Source organism: Papilio machaon, chromosome 15 (assembly GCF_912999745.1).
Source record: "Papilio machaon chromosome 15, ilPapMach1.1, whole genome shotgun sequence".
NCBI classification, from domain to species: Eukaryota; Metazoa; Arthropoda; class Insecta; order Lepidoptera; family Papilionidae; genus Papilio; species Papilio machaon.
In genome coordinates this window covers 5,626,791-5,650,618 of record NC_060000.1, presented here as the reverse complement: position 1 = coordinate 5,650,618, position 23,828 = coordinate 5,626,791, and the positions used below count along the sequence as shown (strand labels likewise).

Sequence of the window (23,828 nt, the reverse complement as noted above, 5' to 3'; positions counted from 1 at the left end):
CAATGCTTTCGATGTTGACAAGTTTTTTGAGACATAAAAGAGGACCGCCGATGTAAGTATTTTCCGGTAAAAAGTTTCGCAGCTTTTGTTCGTTTTATTCATTCATTTTAAACTATTTTTGTTAAATACATTGTATACAGAGAAACGATGGAATTTCTCTGTATATATACTTGACCCATTCATGCGATATTAATATTGTTTTTTGTCAAAATATGAACTATGAAATGAAATAACCGAGAAACAGCAAAGTTTCAGCGTTAAGTTCGATGAAGGATTTTTTTTAATTTAAGCCAAAAAATATTACTACAAAATAATGTTTCCGATTCGAAACATGAACCACCAAGTAGTGTGTTGATGATGCTCTACTAGATGATCGCGGGTATGTCGTCCAGTTAGCCTAATTGTCAATAGTAGCACAGTGGCCGGGATCAATTGACCGGAAGTCATACATATGTGTGTATGTGCATAAGGCAATTATTAGTTTAAAGTGATGGACGTTGTCCAGTGGCGATGTGTGGTCCTTCACGCTTCCGTTTAACGCAAATATCCTGGGTAACGTAACGTAGCTATATTTGTATTTTATTATTTTACTAGCTGTCGCCCTTGACTCCGTCCGCGGGGAGTAAAAAAAACTTCATAAGTAGCCTAAGTCTTCTTCCTGACCATGTTCTACATCTGTACCAAAATGCATCAAGATCCGTTGAGCCGTTTTGGACAGACCTTCAAACAAACATCCATCCAGCCATCTAAACATTCGCTTTTACAATATTAGTATGAAGTAAGATAGAACAACCCTATGATTTGGATATAACACCATATTAATGTAGCAATGTAGATTATAATTCTATTAAAAATACGAATAATTGTAGGGTTAATAATAATAATATGACTCATAAATTATGTCAATAATATTTTTGAATCCAAGATAAACAAGAATACAAAGTAGTTTTGCTCCTGAAGTCTTTACATTTAAACAGCGTCTCAGATAAACCATACCAAACGAGTAATCGTATGAGTATGAATAAAGTAAGATGTTTTAGAAGTTTACACTATAGATGTCTATATTTTCGAATGTAAAAAATATACACCGACTTCGGCAGAAAAAAATAAGAATAGATTACTTGAGGGACCAACCGGGAGGTATTGGCCTACATGATCAAACCAACAGAGGATGTAGGCTGCGCCACTTCAAACATTTCTTGTTAATCGAAAAACTATCTCGAAAAACTTCGGTGTATTTCGAAGCCGGTCCAAATAAAAGTATTCTCCGAAATGTTATAAAACGGAATGAGAAAATAAGACGTAGTAATTCTAGTTTAGTTAAAAAATCACATACAACGAAAATCAATTCCGAGTAGAAAAGTCTAGTTTTTAGCAAAAAAAAAAAAACAATTAGAAAGTTGCAATGTTACAAACAAGGGACAAAACAAAGATCGTCTATTTGGACGTTGTCTGTTATAGGGGTTGTTTTCTGACCCCGTTGCTGAGCAATTCTAATGCCCTTCGTACACAAAGCAACGTAAAGCTTCGAAAGCCCTGCAATGTCATAGAGTTTCAGAAAGCGTAAAAGGATTATAGGTCTCCAGCACGCACACTCGTAAGAGGAAATGCTGAATTACTTCCACTTCACGCATTTCTTCCGTGTGGTCAGGGTACTGCATCGGGCGAGCCGGCCTATTCGTGCAAAAGATGTTATTGTGAACTCTACAATTGATAGATACTTAGATAGATATAACTTTAGTTATTTGACGAAGTTCCTTATCGCGCGTTGTGAAAGGGGGCTAGACGGAAAAAATTCTTACGAACAGTTGTCACGACACTTTTTGCTATAGTAAGTATGTTAACGACGAATGAGCGCTACTTCACCATGGCAACGACGTGACAATATATAACGAAAATTCATAGAAATAAAATGTACTTCTTGTGAAGACTTAAGTTTTTTATTCATAGAATAAACATTGGTTCCTTCACTAATTAATTGAAAAGAACTTCGTTCCATCCGGGTGTCCCTTGACACCTCTCAAGTTTTTTTTTTCAATACATTAAATAATCACAAGTAAGGTGTAATTCATGGAGGAATTCAAATTTCTCCTGCAACAAGAGCGAGTGTTATATTAATTTTTTTTAGCAAAATTTTTTGGTATAAATGAAATTGCATAAACACAAAGAAGGATATATAGCAGAAATCGTGAATACGTCGAAGGTATGACGCACGTCGGCAACGTTTAATCCTACGTCGCATTAACAAGGCGGAAATTAAAATGAGTGTCTGTGAATTTTGAAATGGCTCACAAAGGTCGGCACTCGGCACAATGCTTGACTGATAAATGTGTTTTGTAAACCGACAACGACCTGAATGCTAATGTCAAAGTAGAAAAGAATTCTACAAACATATGATAGACAATTTTGCATTTACTAAAAAAACAATTTTTGATTCTGTCTGTCTGTATGTCGGTACGCAAGGCAGCGTTTGTTTCGGGGAATCTCCGAATCGAAGGACCGATTTTAACTGGACTTTGACGGTTTTTTAAATTCTCTGCTGACAAAGTTGGCGACCAAAAGTAAATAGTAAAGTAATAATATAAGTAGTAATAGTAATAGTAATAGTTCATAGCAAAATCTCTGACCCTACAAATTTTTAGTAAATTTTCCTGGCTTAGTTTTCTTTAAGTTAACTCTAAAAAAACTCTACAAATTCCAACAAGCTTTGGTTCTAACAATATAACTACAAACAGTTCGTATATAACAGAGACTAAACTGAGAGAGATGTTGGCTACTATCAAGACAGCAAGACATACCGAACATAAAATAAATAGCTGTAGGAATAGATCAGTATGCAGGCGATGCTATAGAAGTTTAGAGAACGTGGTGCATTCGAAGTACAATACCTACACCGTAAAGCGTTCACACGATAAGCGGACTACATGATGCCTACTTGGTAGCTCGTATTACACTATAGAGCTACGGAAATTATCTAAGCAGTTACCAGAAATACCGCCTCAGCAATACCTTTCTGTTGTACGTTGTAATGTAAACAAGGATTGAAATGTAGACTCTATAATCGTACATTTTTCCAAGGATATTCGTGTCAATATTCTCTGGAAGTCATTCGACATATTCACTTTATAATGCTTATAATAATCTTTAAGTTAACTAATTTGAATTTAATTCATTTTCCGCTTTAATCACTTAACAAGTTATCTTAAAACTCGTAATCTTATGTACCATAATTTCTTTACTTTAATATTGGGTTGATATCAAAAACTTTTTATGTCAGAAAGGTTTTCGTGATAAGATTATACTTGGATGACTTTAGATATTTATAAAATGAACTTAGTACAAACTATAGCAGTCACATTCTAATTTATTTATTGAAAAATATTAGTACACATGTTGTGTTATGTAAATAGTACGAGTATTTATTTTATATTACTTTAATGTTGCTGTATTCTCGTAGGAGACTTAAAATTTCTTAGTTCACGTACACTTAAGAAAAAGACACGACATTGAGTAACCTTTGTGAGATAAAAGTGCTAGACCTAGGCTTTACTTTACACTTAGTTTACACTTAGATTTAAAATGGAAAAAAAAAACTATGCTATCAGGTAATTCCAAAACGGCTAAACATATCTGAGATGAAAAATTAGGAAAGAGATCGATTACTGTTACCGCTCGGACAAAAGTTAGTTATTAAAAAATTACAATAAAGTATAGTTTTTATTAATGTTATTTTTGAATACCTACTTATCAGTAAGTAAAGTATACAATTTGATTTCGTATCATAAAAATCGCATTACGTACATATTGGAGAAATATACCGACGATCGAAAATTTTGAAAGTATTCCGATATCTCGTTTAGATATCCCAAATAGAGTTTTCGAATTTCAAGCTTATCTCACTAATGTAACGTCCTAATATTGTTGCGTACTTTTTATATTTAAACTATGAAGTCTCTTTAACAATATCGGGGTAGACAGATAATGGATTTGATAAAACCCGTATTTAACCGTTTGACCGCCGCCACTTAATATTATGGATGTCAGCGTATCACCAAAACTGCTCCGGTATAAGTACTTTGTTATTTATAGGTATTTGTCAAGATTGCGTTGCGGAAGCATACGCCTAATCATATTTTTAGCCGACTTCAAAAAGAAGGAGGTTATCAATTCGACTGTATTTTTTTTATGTGTGTTACCGCGATGCTCCGCCCCTGGTTCTCCGATTTTGATAAAAATTATTTTTAAAAATCATGACTTCTGGTAATGTCTAATATCAGCGTGCTATAAGAGATGACATATCGACGCTGGAAAGCATAAACGCTGTAACCCTTGAAATCGCGAATATGTTTTTCACACGTTTATAATTTCAACCATTATCAAACGATAATGATTTTATTATAGGATAGCACAAACTACACAACGTTGTTAAATACCGCATGCTTGTAGGCGTATCAGCTCACGAGTTATGATTTTTTGGCTCTCATGTAAAGTTCATACTTTCGGGGTTACAGCGTTTATGCTTTCCAGCGTCGATATGTTAAAGCTAAAATTTAATTGAAACATTGTCTATATTTTTTTGGTTGGGACCTAGACATTTTGCTTAAAACATAGTCTAAGCTAAGAAGTTTTCACGTTCATTCTATTTTTCAATCTTATTAAATATTATAAATGCGAATGTTTAGATGGAAGGTAGATTGATGGATGTTTGTTTGAAGGTATCTCCTGAACGGCTCAACGGATCTTGATGAAATTTTTCATAGATGTAGAGCATAGTCTGGAAGAACACATAGGCTACTAATAAACTTTATTTTTAATTCGCGGGCGCCAGCTAGTATATCATAAATTACGATGTGCGGTCTCATGTCTTTAGACGGTGTTCCAAATCTTCATTTATCGACAAGGATTAATGATAGATTTTGTAATAACACCAGTTACTTAGACTATCATATAATAAAAACTATAAGACTTCGTAATTGCAGATGTCCATGGGCAGTGGTCGCTATTCAGCAAATTCAGGTGACCGCATGCTCGTTTGCCACCTTAAACTGGTTCATAGTTGGATCAGATAACTGCACAAAAAGCTATAGCAATTTTACGGTGTAATTTAAAAGGTATAAAAAAAGAATTATTTTACATTGTTATATTATAAAAAGCTTTTTCTACAGCCAAAACACCTGAATAAAAATACGAACACAGTTTTTTCTCCTTAGCGACAAAATGAGTAGTACATTCACCTCATGGTAAGAGCTCGTCCGCACTATATTGTGCTATTTAGCAAATTGAAATGAAAAATCTCGTACAGCACTTAGTGCATACCTTTGTTCCCCGGTTTCTTCAATTCAAACATTATTTATATTAATTTCTCGTCTCATATATAATTTGGTATCAGTTACGTTATCAAGAAAATATGGAACTCGCCTGTTTTGAAGAGAGAAAACGAGCAGCAGATCCGAAGAAGAGCTGCAGGTGCGTTGGCGGCCTTTTAGAGAAGGCCCTCTCTTATCTTAAAAGACCGTGTAGTACGCCTTATTAATGTGTTACATAAATCATTATTGATACTGCTCTCCTGATCACTCAAATCTCTAGTTCCTTTTAACTAATATTTTCAGGTCACGAGTAAGGTTACTTCAGATCTTTAAACAGGTTGATTGCAAAAACCAGAACAAAATTATATTCACAAGCGATTTTGTCTTTTTTTATTTTTAGAAAAATCCTATGTTGTAAAAAACGAGAATCTCTGCAACGAAGAAGCTGTTAGCGGCGGTCACGGTTCGATGCCTGGGACGTTGACATGCTCGTCGAAAACCGCAAGCCCATTGTTTATGGTGAAAACGTTTTTTCTAACAACAAAGACATTTGTTCCCAACACATAAGTACTAAATTCGTTTGCCTTCAATGCAAAGAAGATTTGCGAGTGACTCGCAAATAGGGACCTTACGTAAGAGTCGTTGTTTTTACACAACTACGTGTATAAAATTACACGTATTACAATAACAGTGACATAACTTGATACTTTTTGAACAAACATTAAACTATAATATCGCAACAGTATTTTAAATTTCTTTTTAGTAACTAATCGCTTATATTGCACTTTTTGCATTCGAAATTTTATTCGTAGGATTGTTAAATCAAAGGAGTTCACCTTACGTATTATACTAAAAAAACTTGCTAAAAAATGTCATTTCGTATAGTCGAGGATCTAAAAAAAATTACAGACTGAACTATTAACTTCCAGGCAATATTTATAAGCCACTTTGTATAAATTGGTGATCAACAACACGCTTACTTATTGAAATTAACATTACATTAAATTTTTAATAAGAAATTATTTACCTAACAAGGAATATTGATAAAAACAATACAAAATGATGCAAGAAAACAACCAAGACAACATAAATACGTTGAAGAAAGATAAAACAATGAACGGAATAACAAAGAAAATGAGTTGGCTGGGAATGGCTGGAAAAACAGCAATTTGAATTCCCAGCAAGTGCAGAAAATTTAAATGCATTTTACGGTGGAGCTTGCGAACTTAAGTTATTCTGAACCAGAAACTTGATCGAATATTTTCAAAGTATAAAATACAAATCTACAAATTTATCACGCCATTACCAAGTTGATACTGATAATCCAAAGCCATATTTAAGAAATAAATGTACTCATTAAACTTGGGTTTAATTATGCTCTTGTTTACAAGTTAAAAGACCTTGACAACTGCGCCACATTGAACCGTGCGATAAAAACAGCAGGTGCTATAAAAACTCACCAAAATTTGAGCGTTGCCATTCCTGTCGTCCACCCAAGCGACCACTAAATCCGCCCCTCTCATGTTACGTCCCGAGTTAAAGCCTAAGCCGACGTAACCACGGGTTCTCGCTTCTAGACGGAACGTGATACTCGAATCTGAATTCACCCATCGTAGTACCGCGTCTCCATTTTCATCGAGCCTCTCCGAATGTGCCCACGTCAAACTCGATTCGTACGATTTCGAATCGAAAACTTCTCGTCGTTGTCGCACTTTGTATTGATCTGTTATACGTCTCGTTTTCGCATTTTTTGTATCGAATTGAAGCAACCTTAGCGCTTGTGTGTTCTGTGTGGGGTTCGGCGGTAGCTCGTTGGACGGAATGATCTGCTTTAATCCGGCCAGTTTAGCATCGCACAGTAAAAAAGCGCTTAACGCTAATAGGAGTCGGAGTTTCATTTTATAAAGCTCTGTTTGTGATCATCACTTTGAAAATATCTGAAAGCAAAAAAAATATAGGTTAATAAAATGAACTTGATTGATTATTTATAGTCAAACATACAACGATAGATCGTTTGAACGTATTTTTTTTTAATGAATTGGTACGGTAAAATATATTTATTGAGGTCTGATAGAAACTTCTTTCATATCAAGTATTGAAAATATTTCTTGAGAATAATGTTTTTAACACAATAACAGAGAAGCTTTCACGTAACAGCTGTAGGTATTTAATCCGTTTTTAGGAAATAATTTAAAATGCATATTCTATTACATACTATATTCAAAAACCAAAAAGTTTAAATTAAAAAGCTTAAAGCTTCAATTATAAATGAAACGACTATATTTCTCGTATAATTATGTAATTAAATTAAAAGCAAAAATAAAATATGCAAAATACATTTTTACATTCGGCTTAACATTAATAAAAAGGCAATGTCAGCGAGACGATTCCGAAAACAGCGAAATATCAGGCGACAAAAAAGTTAAAGCTTTGAATATAAAATAATATAGTCCGTGGGATATAAAAGTGATGCCGTTTCCGGCTATAAAACCTGTATTCTCATAAAAAGGCGCTCAAGATAACGCATAACATGTTAATAACAAAATAATAATAGCTGAAAATTAAATAAAAATAACCACTAAACTTAATAATAATAACTTACGAATGTTGATACAATTTTATACCCAACATCATTAACTAGCAGTCGCCAACGATTCGGTTCGCGCGGAATTAAAAAAAAACTTAATTGGTAGCCTATGTGTTCTACCAAACTGTTCTACATTCATGCCAAATTTCATCGAAATCCCTTCCACCGTTCCGAAGGTACCTTCAAACATCCATCCATCCTAACATTAGTATTTATAATATAAGTAAGGTAACATGATTAAAATAAAAAAAAAAAAAACAGCTTTGCCTGCATCGTATAAAACAACATGATTTATGATTTAGATTTATTATTTAACAACTTATGCTGATATCATAGTTATTTTGCATTTAAATGTCTTGTTATTGTATTAAATTATCTTATTTGTATAACATATTAGCGTATGGCGCCTTGGCGACGAATACCATTTGGTGTAAAAAAAAAACATGCAATATGAGTACGCATAGATTATTTACAAAGAAGCGAAAAACTGCCGTAATCTTGGCAAGTTTATATTGTCACTTTATTATTTCTAGCCATTTGTGAATGTTTTTTATCTTTATTTTGTTTTAAAAAACTTGTGTGAGTAAACTAAATTGTTCATGCACTCTGTTTCCACTGGTATGACTGTGTGACTACTATACAAAATTATAGTCGCGCAGCTAGCTGCTAAGTGGAAATAGGTACGTTATAGTGCTACTAGAGGTTGAAAGGATTATCTAATATATAAAATTCTCGTGTCACAGTTTTCGTCACTGTACTCTTCCGAAACGGCTTGACCGATTCTCATGAAATTTTGTGAGCATATTCAGTAGGTCTGAGAATCGGCCAACATCTATTTTTCTTTCTTTTTATTTAACTGCGCGCGGACGGAGTCGCGGGCGACAGCTAGTAGCAAATAAAATCTGAAATAACTTTGGAGTAATATAAACAGCCAACAATACAGTGTGAAAATGGAGTATATTTCAATATTTTATTCACTAGATCCATTTGATATCCAGATCATACGAAAAAGCTTTGAAATATAAACATCAGAAACATCTTCATAAGCAAAAAGTTTAGAAGCGCCATCTGTTGCCGCGGGCACTTCGTATTGGTGAAAATTTATGACTTACTTTTGCGAATAAATCACTTGTAACGGACTTTACTAATGCAAGACGATAAGTAATACCGGGATTATTCCTAATAGAGTTGAATAAACATGTAGCTCAAAAGCATATGTGTTTAGGATCGACCAATAAAGCGAAGATTTCTAAAGTAAATATCAAGGAATGTATTTATAACCTCATCAATTTAAGATGAAATTAATGAATAAATTTTAAAGCTAATCTCACTTTTCTGATTTAATAAGAAAATTAATTCTCTAAGCAACTATTTAAATCTTAATTTCTTATTATTGATGGTCTGTAATCTGACATGACGTAATATTAAAAATTATACGCTACCCGAAAATGACGAAAACAACTTTATCACATAATAAAAAATAATGAAAATAAAGCATTTTACGTTTTTACCGCATGTGATAAAGTACAGAAACTCTTTGCTACGCGAGAAACATGTAATTTACTCGGTTGCATTACACTAAGTTACGTTAACTGGGAACGTGACTTACGACTACCTACATGTTAGTATGTAGCAGCTTTTCAAGTGCTAAGGACTAAGTTATTTAGTACCTACACTAAGTTACGGAGTTACTTTTCCTTAATTACATTACTTTACTTTTGATGCTCCTGTTAAGCAGTAATATAATTATGAAGATTAATATAAAGGTTCATTTTTTAGCCGACTTCAAAAAGAAGGAGGTTATCAATTCGACTGTATTTTTTTGTATGTGCGTTACCCTGATGCTCCACCCCTGGTGCTCCGATTTTGATAAAAAATATTTTAATCGAAAGGGGTCCCATTTTTTTTATATTAATATAGGTATTTTCGTATTTTTATACAATTCACGAGAAGCATTGCTTTCTTGAAACCTTGTCTTCAGTTGTCTTTCCCAATTTTCGTAAAAAATTGCAATTACTAATTTAGTTTAATTTCAACTTTTTTACTGTAGAAGTGAATTGCTTTTACAGAGGTGTCTTGTTATGAGACGCTAAAATTAGTTAATTCCGCTTCACCTTTAGAGTCACATGCGTTAGCTCTATATTACATTTTTTTCCGTCATTTTAAAACAAATCGTCTCTCGTGTGACCAAATACAGGTCTTGAATTATTGCTTCCGCTTTTAGCAAATTCGATCGGGTCATCGCACCATTGAAGCAGTACGTATTAAGGAATGTCTATTCACAGCGCCAGGATTTATAGAGTAAAAAAAAAGCGGCCAATTGCATTCTCGCCGAGCAAAACAAGATGGTCAGCTCATTATCCACTTATTGGGAGGAAGTCGAAACCACTCCGTCCGGTCTCGTTAAAAACAAACCAAAGAAATGTTTTCGACCTGTCATTGTCGCTTTCTTGTCTACTAATAAGGAAAGAATAAGGTGATAACAAACTGTCAAATTTAAAGTCTACCATGTCACTTCTCCAAGGCCGAGCGTCAAAAAGCCGAGCGTCAAAAAGCCGACACTATTTTCTTCATACCTCGTTTTTCATTAAATAATGAACTTTACCAAACAATTACAAGTGTGACACACACACACAGACACACACACACAACTCAAGCCTGTAAACCCAGAAGGGTAGGCAGAGATCGCGGACCTCCATTTGGTGTGGCCAAATGAACTTCCGCAATCCACTTTCCACCATTTCGGGAGACTGAACGTGACGGACGGAGAGCCGCGTCGCCGTCTTCTTCTCCCGGGAATTCACACATATGTGCGGGTTGCATCAAGATGTTTTCCTTCACCGTATGAACGTCGGATACACACTCACACACACACAATCGATAATAGAAAAGTGTGACAATTTTTAAATAATTGCATTTATTCCCTATGTCGCAATATTGAAATTAAAATCACACACATAAAAAGTTTTGGTGTGAAACCTACATTCGACAGACATCCAAGGTGCTAAATCATTAAAGAAATTACAAATCATTTTTTTTATAAACCAAGAAAAACGGAAACAGAGATGAGGTCTAATTCAACCACAAGACCGTTACGTCGTAAAGCCGACGACCTGTCGTTAAGTTATCACCGCTTCCGGAAACAATAACCATACGTAAGTGATTACTAATACGATAAACCTGATTTGTCATTTAGGTAGTCGTTCGGTTACATTGGAAAACACTATGATTCATTTTTGTGCAAGATAAACTTGTAATCACAGTTGTTCCACCATTTTATCATAACTAACTAAACGTATTTAAATATTTTTATGAAGCAGTTTTGCAGCATTTGTAGATGCAAAGGCTGTTTTAAACAAGGAGGAAAGGACTAAAATAAGTCCAAAATTCCAGATTCTCCGTTAAAAACTCCTTTCTTGTGTCCATCATATGTTGACAACTCCAATAAAATTGGTCAAGATTAGGCTCAAAATTAATTTAAAAATTTTTACCAGTTTGTGCAATCAGTGATGTTTATTATTCGTAACTCAAAACTCACTTCCTCAAAAACAAAACACAAATTGGTGTGCAATTTGCATTCATTTGTCGTTAACACTCCAGTGCGTATCGTCTCGATCGCGTATCGATAAATGCAACGGAACCGGATATAACTTTACGCTTGTATTCGTCACACAATTCATTTCAATTATGTTGCAGTAGCAAGTAACAATTTCTTTAACAAAAAAATAATGCAATATTCGCACTCGAAAGACTTCGTATTTTTTGAATATACAAATTTTTATGACGTTGGCAAAATGTCATAAACAATGATGGCAATAAAGATTATTTAAGGAACAATTTATTTTAAAAATGGACAATTTTTTTCAGTAGACCTGCTTTACAATTTTAAAATTTGTTACATTTTGTTACTTTAACAGTATATTTTGCCTGGAGAAGCTTCACAAAATTTAGAAGTCTACAATATGGATAAATAATTCGTGATAGTTTCTGTTATAGAATTCGTCTATTATATTTGTTAATTCGAAGTAATTCGAACTGGAAGATATTCTATAAGCAGAGCAAGTTTTTCAATAAACACATTACCACCGAGCGTTGGGGAAACTTTAAAGCATGTTTTTACCGAGCAGTCTAAAGCACTCGCCTCAAAACTAAATGAACGGTTGATGGGCTTTACTGCGGAAATGTTTTTGCGCATTTTCAAGTTTGTGTTTAAGTCTCTTCCGTTGTTTCAATAAACAATATCACTCTATGACAGTTTGGTTTCACATAACTACGCTATATTTTTAAAAGAAAAAGTTAAAAAAAAGACTTACACGGTAATATCTAATGCCCATATGATGAAATCAACAGTGCTGATATTTACAAGGAAAATAAAACAATAAGTCTCTATTTATACAGCAACATATTAGAACCCCTCAATATTTGAGTTGTACGGTATAAGGAAACAAAGAAGCTGTAGTAATACGTATAAAATCCATGGCTGGAAGGCATTTATGATATCCAAAAGGATCGTTGATTTAATGGATCGGATCCAGGGTCACAATTGAGTTTAGATCAGAAAAGATTTAGCGTGTTAAGGTCCAACGAAGGGATAAATGCTTTATTGCTGAAACGACCCAACAGTTTCCTTAAACTTATTATTTCGTATGGTTTTTTTATTTATTTATTAGAAGTATTTGTAAGGCAAGTTAAGGCATCATATCACGGTACTATACGGTATAGTACGGTAGGTCCTGCTTGTGTTCTTTCTTTTATATTATAAAAAGTATTTTGTAAAATGTTGATATCTATCAAGCTTTTGATAGCGTCTCAGATTTAAAAGCAATTATTAAAGATATAACCGAAAGAAATATTCTCACGGGGGCATGAACACGAGACTAAAATTTAATTGCTGCTGCAGATTTGATAATAGCCGATTGTAAATTCGTAACTGCGTTATAAATAACCATAACTAAATAAGGATGTAGCGAACGATTATTGACCGAAACGAATATTAAATATGTATTTAAAATAGGAACGTTATTTTATCTCTAAAATAATAAATAAAATGTGTATAAAACTTAATATGCCAAATTAGACTACTGGTATAATTTGATTTGTAAGTTATAATTTTGTTTTCTCGTACAGTGAATTTTGTAAATTCTTAGAGAAATAAAGATCTTAAACCACAACCACATAAATATGATACTGATATAGGTCAATTCTTCGATAAAGAAAAACATCGTGATGCAACCTGCACATATTTGAAAAGAAATACAAAGTTATGTGGGAAGTAAACCAATGCGCAATGCGCGTTGACTATGGCCTAGTCATCCCTGGCTTAGGGTAGGCTCCGAGCCCCTAGGTGGGGACGTATAGCTGATGATGGTTATGATAGGTCAATTTACATTTTATTAAATTCATAACTATCATCATCATCAGAGGTACTTCAGCCGCGGATGGTGAGCCTGGGCCTGGTCTTATTCCAGTACCTAAATTTCTCCATGTTTATCTACTTTCGGCTTTTTGTTTCGAACTCTTGATGAATTTATAACTATGCAGCTTTGTTTATCATTTTCAAATTTATTTAAAATCAGTTATGCAATAGCAAGAAAAATGATAGCACTAAGGGAGTCCCTTACCCTTATTGTAGGTTTCTCAGTTTTTCGGAATAACACTGGCAATTCAACCATTTTTTCCTTTTATTTATTTATCTGTTGATAATATTCAACTTACTATTGAAATATTTATAAGGATCTTAAGAGTTTTTGAATGTAAATTTCGGCGCCAAGGCAATAAAATATCCTAATTTATGACTCAATTCGCTTTAATTTAAGAATATTGTTAATGTCGTGAATTTTTTGAAACAAAATATAGAACTAGAAAAAACCGGCGCTTTAACGAGCGTCTATTCACAGAAGTTATGATAAAAACCATTTATTATAACACTGCTGTGTATATACATGAACATAAACTTAAATATAATAAGTAATATAAATACCTAATAGTATATAGTGATAGTATACCATATATAGTGAGCTGATGATGATGATGATAAAATACCTAATCTAAGAAATAAAAAAAAATTGGTATTGTATGCATATAATTTAACTCTATCAAAGGACATTACTCTTCACAATCGTTCGAGCCATTCAGGCTATCGACGGTTTTCTACTGCCATAAATCGCCCATCCTTCGTAAAGCGAGAGAGATAGATTAGATTTCTTTTTCGGGTATTTCGGTAGTGAAACTGCATGGTAAGGTATAACGCATCTAAAAAGCTCATAGAGCAATATAACTTGTTTGAGTTAATTTTGAACCATAGTTCTCTTGAATACTTAGCAGCTGACATGAGGTTGCAAAAATTCACATATCTTGGTTTGATTCTACTGACCAATGTACTCCAAAATATCCAATAAACTGCAACGTTTGCGTTCGTTGGAAACGGCAGTAACAGTGCGCAATATCGCAAAGTAATGTGCCTCACTTCTAGGAAAATTTATAAATTTACTTTGCAACTGTTAATATTTTTCTTTTAAGTCAGCAAGTTTTAAATTGCTCTGGTTTTAAAAGGATTATGATTTCAACTGATTCTAGATTATAGTGCTAAATAAAATAACTTTCATGGAATTTGTGTCTTTTCTATTCTTAAAAATTTGAAAATCTTAAAAGATTCCCACGTTAATAAAACGTTACATTAGATCAATTAATAAATATCGAGCAAGCAGTTATACATCTAATTGGAGATAATTTGATAAACAAGCATACACATGAACAGGATAGAATAGACAATCGTGATCCATTCGTTTTCGAGCGTACGACTCAAATAATTAACAGCGGCAAGAAAAAATATTTTTAACACCAACACCTGCTGATGCTCGGACAGATGTCGAACTAGTTCGTTGATTTAATCCAAGGTTCATGCGACTATCAATTAATTTAAAACAAGGGCTGTTAAAAAAATGTGCAAAAGCATCTTGAAACACACAAAAAGATAATAATTTGCTATTAAAAATAATAATTTAACCAACCAAAATATTTAAAAAACGGAAACTAAGAGGTCATAAGTCATAGTAACGATAGCTACTAAACATGTTTAATAGTAAAAACCTACTTTTTTATAGCAAAAGTTAGCAAACGATCAAACGGTCATTTGAATTCACCAAAATAGGGAAGTGACCGTTACCACTAGAAATCCGAATTTGCTGACGTGTTGCCTAACATTTAATCGATACTTATCGTAAACTCAGAGCTTTTTATTGTCATTAATTACGCAAGATGATTACCGTGAGAAATCTCCGCAAACAATCAAAGGACAATAAACAATGAGTATAAAATTAATAAAGCTGACAATATCTTGAGACAAAGGCGACCATTATCTGCCCACGCGGAAATAGATGACCCACATCGATCGCTCCCTAACAATGCAAGGCGTTTTATTTCCTAAGAGCTTTATTTATATCAAGGATGCTTCTCCTTTTAAAAAAATAAACTCAACTAGATAAGCAAATTAAACTAAAACATGATAGCTAAAAAAAATTTAAATATCAGCTAGATTTTAATAAGACTCGAAAGAAACAATTAAATTTTAATTTATTGTTTTAATATTGCTTTTCTACAGACTATCGCCAAATAGAAGCAATGGTAGTAAGTTGCAAGTTAAGCAAAGTCTATTGTTAAGATTCAATTATAGCTTACAATTTCCGTGTTATTGTCAACAAAATGCTTAATAACATTATAAAACATAATATTCTATTATCCAGTATTAATACCATAATAATAACATCGTAATTTCATCTAATAATGCAATCTGCAATATTCTCAGATGAAATTTTCTGACTCACGGATAATGACCTATTCAAGATTATTTCGTAAGCTGAGAACGACGGGCGCGGTACTAACACCAGAAATGCCAAACATTTAGAAGCAAGCGCAGAACACTAATGTGGGTATAGAACATTAGCGTATGTGTCGTTAAGGTCTGGTTTAAAATTTCAGAAACTTCGACACAATATAAAACAATAATCTTAATATACTAAAATTTTCTACAAGAATACTTCGACGTATCCTACACTAAGGTTGAAACTAACGATTATAAGAGTAGGAGCCATCAACTTATTAGAACTATATAAAGCACTAAATGGTCATATGAATGAATCTACAATTAACAAAAATCAACAATTTCATATTTTTAGATATCATTCCAACTTCAAATTCAGACGTTGGTCAAGCGATCTGGAAAATTAGAACTCGTTCAGAAACACAATGATAAAAACAAAACTGAAACGCCGCAAAGCCGTTTCGGAACTTTAATTACTTAGCGGAAAAAAATGTAAACGCTTCGAACTTGAAACAGCACGTGCTTTCACGTGAATCGTCGAGTTGTTGCTTTTTATCTCAATTTATTGAAGGCATTTTAAAACAGTTAAGGCTTTACAGCTTGATAATGTTGGATGAAGAAAGACAACGTTAAGGCAAACCGAACCTGAATTAATACTGAACAGAAAATCTCCGCGCTTAAAAAGGTTCTTCCATTGAGGAATCCAGGATAAAAATATTGAAATCTACGTTATAACTAAATAAGATAAACTAATAATAACTGAAGATGAACAACACACTACAGACTCAAAAGGTGTTGTAAAAAAAATTATTATACATCTTCTAGTTAAGTAATTCATAGGTACCTACTAAAAAAGGAGAAAAGGAAAAGTTATATGTATACCCTTTTCTATGTATAAATAAAATACTTCAGATAGATGGGAGATTCAATTTATTCCACTGGACACAATTCACACACAGTAATATTCTTAGCTTGCACAATTTTCGGAGTCAAAAAGCCCCGATTCGACTAAACATCATCTTTTATACTTTTTTCTCCCACCTCCTCAATCCTACCCTCAACATAATTTATTCAGTGTTGCTATTACAATGTCTTAATATTACATTGAAAATATTAGAATTCTTTTAGATTATTTTGTTTATATAATTTTAAATATTGAATTGCTTATCAATAATTACTTAAACCTAACATATGTAACAAAATATAACTTTATATGAATTGTAATTAGACTGTGTTTGGTATATTCAATAATTACTAACAAAATCAATACAATTTGTACTTATATATTTTGCTGTGTATTTTCGCGTGTCAGCTCGTCCACGGGATCATTGTCCTGCCACCTGCGCCGACGTCACATTCTGAATGCTTCTTGCAAATTCGTTATTTAGATCCATGAAGTTGATCGCTGACGGTTGTTTGTTGCTGTTTCCACAGAAATATCTATATGGTTTTAAAACCCATATTCTATATAATTGGCTGATGTTCCAATCAATGTTTTCAATATACTCGAAATGTTTAAATCTATCGGGTCTATCATGTACTTAAAATATTTATTAAATATCAATATATGCCTGAAAAAATGTTACATCTGTCAATAAGGGATCACGTAATAAAACCACGACCTTCAGATGCAGACTTATTTATTTTCACTTTACTTATAGCTACCCTAAGTATACATTTACAAATACCGACAACATCTAATTCCACAAGTGTACCTACTTGTAATGTACTTAATATATTGTTCAAGAGAAAAGAAAAAGATCATTTTAATTTATTTTTCAAATTATTCACAACACTTTTGCGAAACAAAATCACAAGATTATCTCATGAATTTCAATCGGCATGTTTATAAATTTCTAAATCGTACATTATAAATTCAAGTCGCGTTTATTTATCTCTTTTGAAAATTGCTTTTACGATTTTTGTATGAAAATTAAAGGAAACATCATCTTGTGACAACCCTACGTTTAAGGGAGCGTGAGGTTAAACTTTCAAAGTAAAATTTGCATATTTAAATGTATAAAATATGTAAAATCGTTTACACACGCTTGAAACTTCACTTCAAGTTCAGTGCTTGATTATAAATAAAATACACATATATATCAGAATCACAACATGTAAAGACCATACAAAAGTACACAATGTACGAAAAAGGCTCATTATACATTCAATAGTTATCGAAATAAAAAAGCCAAGTTTTTTATTACGTTTTAAACTCTAATCTTTAAAACGTGTAGAGTATACGAAGTTATACTTGTTAATTTTAATGAGAATCTAATTTTAAATTTATACAATTTTGGAACAATGACTAATCATTAATACAATATTGTATTGAAGTTATTTACATAATGAATATAGCTGATTCATAAGTAATTAATTTAGGACGACTTGTGCCTTTCATTCGCTCACAAACATCGACGTGCATTTGCATGAATTCCATTATGAAGCAATCATGTCTCAATTGTTGTAATTTGCCTGTGGATTTCTGCCGTGTCATTGCCTTTGTTCACTAATACATCTGTATTTGATTCATTATCATTTTATAATAAACATGTTGCGTTTAGTAACGATTAATAATAGCATGTGTGAATAACCAACTTTTACGAACCAAACTAACCAACCAATTAGAGTTTGTTCCTAATTAAATTTGGAAACAAACTCTAAATTGTTTCCAAAATTTAATGTAAATTCGTTAAAACAATCAGAGCAGATAAATTTTATTAGTATTAGGTTATAACTAATTATCTTATAATAGATTCATCAGACAAAGAAAAGGCACACACAATAACTATAGAGTTACGAATTAATGTTCCCTTGATAAATTTCTTAAATAAAATTATTCTTTATCAGTATAGATTAATAATAGACAAAAAACAAAATCAAGACAATAAACTTTAACAGCGACATAAAATTATTAAGGTGAGTCCACACAAAAACATTCGCAATAGCACGCTCAAGAGTAGTGTTACGAAAGGCGCCGCGGAGCGTGAACATTCCACCGGCCGCTGAGCATGAGCCACGGCACGGGCAACACAAAAACGTCAACAAAACGTCAACGTAAAACTTCCCCGGCACAGATAATACAGAACTCTCTTCAAACTGCGCACACAACCTTATAACTTTTTTATTAAAAAATGGCTAGAGCGCGAAAAGTTTCGTCACGTTCAACATTTCCAAAGACTAATTCTCTGAGGCACCTTTCATTTAATGTGTGCAAATTTTTTTCTTCAAAACTCATTGGATATTTAGTTTTATACCTTTTTAAATCTGATTGCATATTTTTACGGTTATTTTTTTTTCATAGCTCTTAGCGAAGAAGTCAATATTCAACAATTACGGTAATTCGTAAGAGTCACTTTCAGTGGATAATTAGTGTATTTAACCTTTCTTGGTTACTAATTCCATTTAAATTAACAAGAGAAGGTAATATTTAGTAGTAAGTACCACCGTGGCACAATTATTTGTCAATAAGAAAACATATTCAGCACTTCACAATAATGAAAATTGGAAAGTTATCATAAACATAAGGGAAATTGAAGTACAGTAGAGTTTGCAGCGATTTGAGTCAGTTCCTACATTTAGAGAACAGACGACTAGAACGGAAATGAAATCTTGATTGCCATTATCGTAGTACCGGCTTTTGTCGGCCTTGTGGAAGACATTCATCAATTACAGTTACAGTTTCTACACGCGTAAACTGCTTTAGTTTTAATTTCAACTTGTTTTAAATAGTTACTTCAAGTTAACTCGAATAGCAACTTGAACACAAGGTTTTTATATAGCAAGGGATTTTTCTAAAAGTAAAATTACTAAGACTTTCAGTCATATAGCAAGAGGATATCCTATAAATTATTCCTAACTAAGAAAAACACACAGAAAAACACGAAGATATGTCATCAAACTACCGTACCTACCTTAAACTACAAAGCGAACCGATAATCAAGTTTTTTGGTATAAAATAAAACTCCGAATTAAACAACAAAGGTATAACTGTACCCAAATGCTGACAGCTGTTATGACTGACAGATGTTCGGTCGCATGCCACCACTCCCATTCTTCACGGAGAACTCTAATGGCGGTACAGTCAGCGGTACTGTCAGCTGGTCACAATTATACCAACGCAGTCACTTGTTTCCGATTCGGTGTGCCTGCTATCGTAAATCGTTTATCACCGAGGCAAATAATTCAAAGGGTTAACGCACCGCCGATAGACGTACGCCAGATTCCTTGGAATACTTTCGGCTATAAGTTCGATGACTGAATATTGATTCGTGGTTTATTTCAAAACGACGCGTAAAAATAGAGTTTATGTGTTTTACTTACAATCTCAGTATATACTAGTAGAGATAAATACTATGGAAATAATTCTGAGAGATTTATCTTGTCTACTAACTACCACTAACTACTACTAATTAAAATGTACAGTTATTATATAATTAAATAAAGAAAGGCGACCTATGAAAGCTTTAATGGATGACCATATAATTAGTAATTGGACTTTAACACGACAGAGGTGCACCACTTAATTGTCAACACGAAATCCTTAATCTGCCCGATGGACGCAATTGCGTTTCTTATTTATTTACTTGTAATAAGATTAAATTACATTTTAAAAAGTATATCACAAAATACTTGGATAATAAAAAAAAGCTAAGGAATTTCTCAGGGAAAGTCATTTATAACGAAATACTTTCCAACACCCCGCGGAAAAAGAAATCTTTTAAGAGCTAATTTGTGAATGTACGATTTTTTTTTATTTTCTTTTGTTAAAAGTCGGATCAACTGAACCCAGAAGTCAAACATTTCGGAATGTGATTTCTTTACGAGACTTAATTAAGATTGATTCCTAGTGGTGGTTAAGAAAGAAAATATATTTTTACATATTTTATAATTGTTAAGTAACATAGCAGTATATTATCATAAAATGAAAACAATCTTGAGAGGTGTCAAGGGACACCCGGATGGAACGAAGTTCCTTTCTATTAATTAGTGAAGGAACCAATGTTTATTCTATGCATAAAAAACTTAAGTCTTCACAAGAAGTACATTTTATTTCTATGAATTTTAGTGATATAGCAAAAAGTGTCGTGACAACTTTTCGTAAGAATTTTTTCCGTCTAGCCCCCTTTCACAACGCGCGATAAGGAACTTCGTTCCAATATAAAATATACAATGAAATGAAATAATAATGTATATAAAGTAAAGATTTAGATATTACACAAGACTTGAACATACCCTTAAAAGCTATACAGAAGACAAAAGAAAGCTAAACCAAAAACCGATGAGATATTAGAACAAATATTGCTTGTTGAAAGAGTATTTTAATAGACTTAGTCTAAACTAAATTTATGCGACGATAAAACAAAACACATCTAAATTAAACAAACAAGTTAAACCCAGACAGACAGCAATATACTCGGCCCCGCTGCAAACATGAGTAATGTTACTCGCAAAATACAGCTAAAATATTTTATAAGCAATGCATCATCTTAAATCACAGTATCGAATATGTTTCATATATATGATCTGATGCTCTGTGGTTTATTTTTATAAATCGGCGACTAGTTTTTGTTCGACTCACGAGGTTCGATGTGGCCAGTGAGGTTTCACATCCTTTCTTTTTTTTGCTACACGCCGATCATTCGCTCCACATTATAAATGGATTCGTACATGAGATCTGAAGAATATGCTACTTCCTCTTTATATCTTAAAGATATATTGCCAATTAAATTTTTATACTTTGTGGGAACAAGGAGGCAAAGGAAAATTTATAAAATGCACAAAGACTACAGTTAACATTTTTATATACGTAACAAAAAGATACTGTTAGCTTATTATCTTTTATCCTAAAGGTAAGTAGGAAATGGAAAAAGATAAGAAGGAGTGGCTTTATTTAAGCCGTATTTACGAGATGAAACGCTAAGGTACTTTTAAATAATTCACATACCAATACACGTTAAGTACTATTGAGAGTTTCCACTTGCTAAACATATGTTTAAAAACATACGAATTCTCATTAAAACAAGATAATCAATCAAACCTAGTCATAGAATTAATTTTATATATGTTAGAGCTGATATCTTCTGATATAATTAATACAATTTTTATCTCCATAGAATTCAGAGCATAGAAACTTCCCAAATCGTTTTAGTGATTATTTGCACGCAATATAAGAATTGATTAAGAGAAAAAACCGGCCTTTCAGCTTTCTTAGCAACCTCTGAGGACTGCATTCTATCAGGCAAGACGTTCACTTCTTCAATAAAATGCAACATAAAAAGCGATTTATTTCTTAGAAGATATGTCGGACCGAAGCTATCTGTGTTGCTTCGAAAGTAAAGGAAATTACTTTCGTTTATTTATACACTTAGATAAATTATCTAATTGTTTTATAGAATTTCGTATGACCACTGTATAAAGATATGAATTACTTTTAGGAATGTCGAACGATAAAATTCAATTGGAGTGTTACAATGTTACAAATTATATTACTGGTGCATGATATATATTACACTATATATGAAGCATATATAATAATTCACTATAACTAACTAACAAAATTAGTACTTGATGCAAACTTATAACTAACATCGAACTTTCAAAGTTATATCATACTTTGAAAACTCAACCATATTATTATTTCTGTTATATTGTAGATACTAGCTGTAGCACGCGACTCCTTCCGCGCAAACTTAAAAAAAAACATACTAAGTAATCTATGTTTTCTTCTAGTTCTAGACTATGGACTACATTTACTAAATTTCATCGAGATCCGTTGAGCCGTTCTGGAGATACATTTATACAATCCATACATCTAAACATTCGCATTTATAATATTAGTAAGAAGTAAGATTATTAGGTAGACTTTTACGTTTAAGTTCTGCAAAGACCGCTTAGCTATGTAATACAACGATCAAATTTAAAATGAACATGCTTGCGTTTTGTTGGGTCTCTCAAAACGAAAGCAATATCTAAGCTGTTAATAATATTATAGAAATAACCTAATAAAAAATACTATGACCTTAAAAAGTAGGTTTCTTAGACAAAGTGGAACCTTCAGATTTTGGAACAAGAGAATTTCTTAAAGGTACGAATTTGCAATAATGAAACAAGTCCGTAATAATGACCAACTCACTAATCAATTAACAAAAGGCACTTTTACGATGAAAACGTGAGAAGAATTCAACATCGACCGAGATATAATTGAGGCGTGTGAAGCGTAGAAATTGATCGTAAGACCTCCACAAGTATACAATGATAATGTGTTTGTTCGGAAGATATCTAGCTCTAGTATCAACTGATAGTTTCTTTGTCGGGTTGATTTCTAAAGTGATGATAATGAATTCTCAAGCGAACTTTATGAGACATATAGCAAAATTCTATTTGCGAATCTCTGTTGATTTGAATGGTCGTGTATTTAGTACGTTACCAAGGTTCTCACAATAGCAGAGTACGATTTTGTGTCCCAAAATAAATTAAAACCAACATAACACAATTATAGTTGATACGCGATATTTATCGATATGTGAACTAATATCACACTTACGCTATGGTAATAAAGATTAATATTTATTGACCGTAGTCTTAAGCCGTTGTAACATATCGTAAGGGAAATGATCCATTCATTGTTAGTGCTCCCGTGATATTTATAATTTGTAACATTTGAAATTCTGTCTTATGTGAACGGTGTAAGATTCAAAATGAAGAAATGTAAATTTCGGCAGTTAAGGTTATTAACAGTTCGAAACGGGAACGGACGTTACAAAAAAGGGGCAAGACGGGAACACACCTGTCAGTAGTGTTGCCAGTTTTTGAAGAGGACGGGTGAATGGAGGTCGGAACAATGCCTTGTTTGAATTATAAATTTTTTATAGAGATTTTATTAAGTTATTTTTCGTAAATGCGAATGTTGCCATGATTCCAGTTACTTACGTCAACATTGAAAAAACGAATTCGAACAACAACGAAAAGCGGAAAAAAAATCACAGAAGTGTTAAATCACACGATTTTCTTTAATTGTATTAAGAAATTGATATTTTTTTTCTTAAAAAGATAGTTTGTTACAACTCAGAAAGCTGGAAAGAATATAAATGAAATTCATAAAACACCTGCAAAT

The 23,828-nt window shown here is 32.8% G+C and overlaps 1 protein-coding gene across 1 annotated transcript in view; it reads right to left on the bottom strand.

Annotated features, from left to right (window-relative positions):
* LOC106710226 (MOXD1 homolog 1) overlaps positions 1-23,828 on the bottom strand; it is a 52,689-nt gene that overhangs the window by 18,282 nt on the left and 10,579 nt on the right. The window contains exon 2 of the mRNA XM_045681179.1: positions 6,767-7,243. Coding sequence (XP_045537135.1) covers positions 6,767-7,204 — 438 coding nt within the window. The 5' untranslated portion in view covers positions 7,205-7,243. The remainder of the gene's footprint in view (positions 1-6,766; positions 7,244-23,828) is intronic.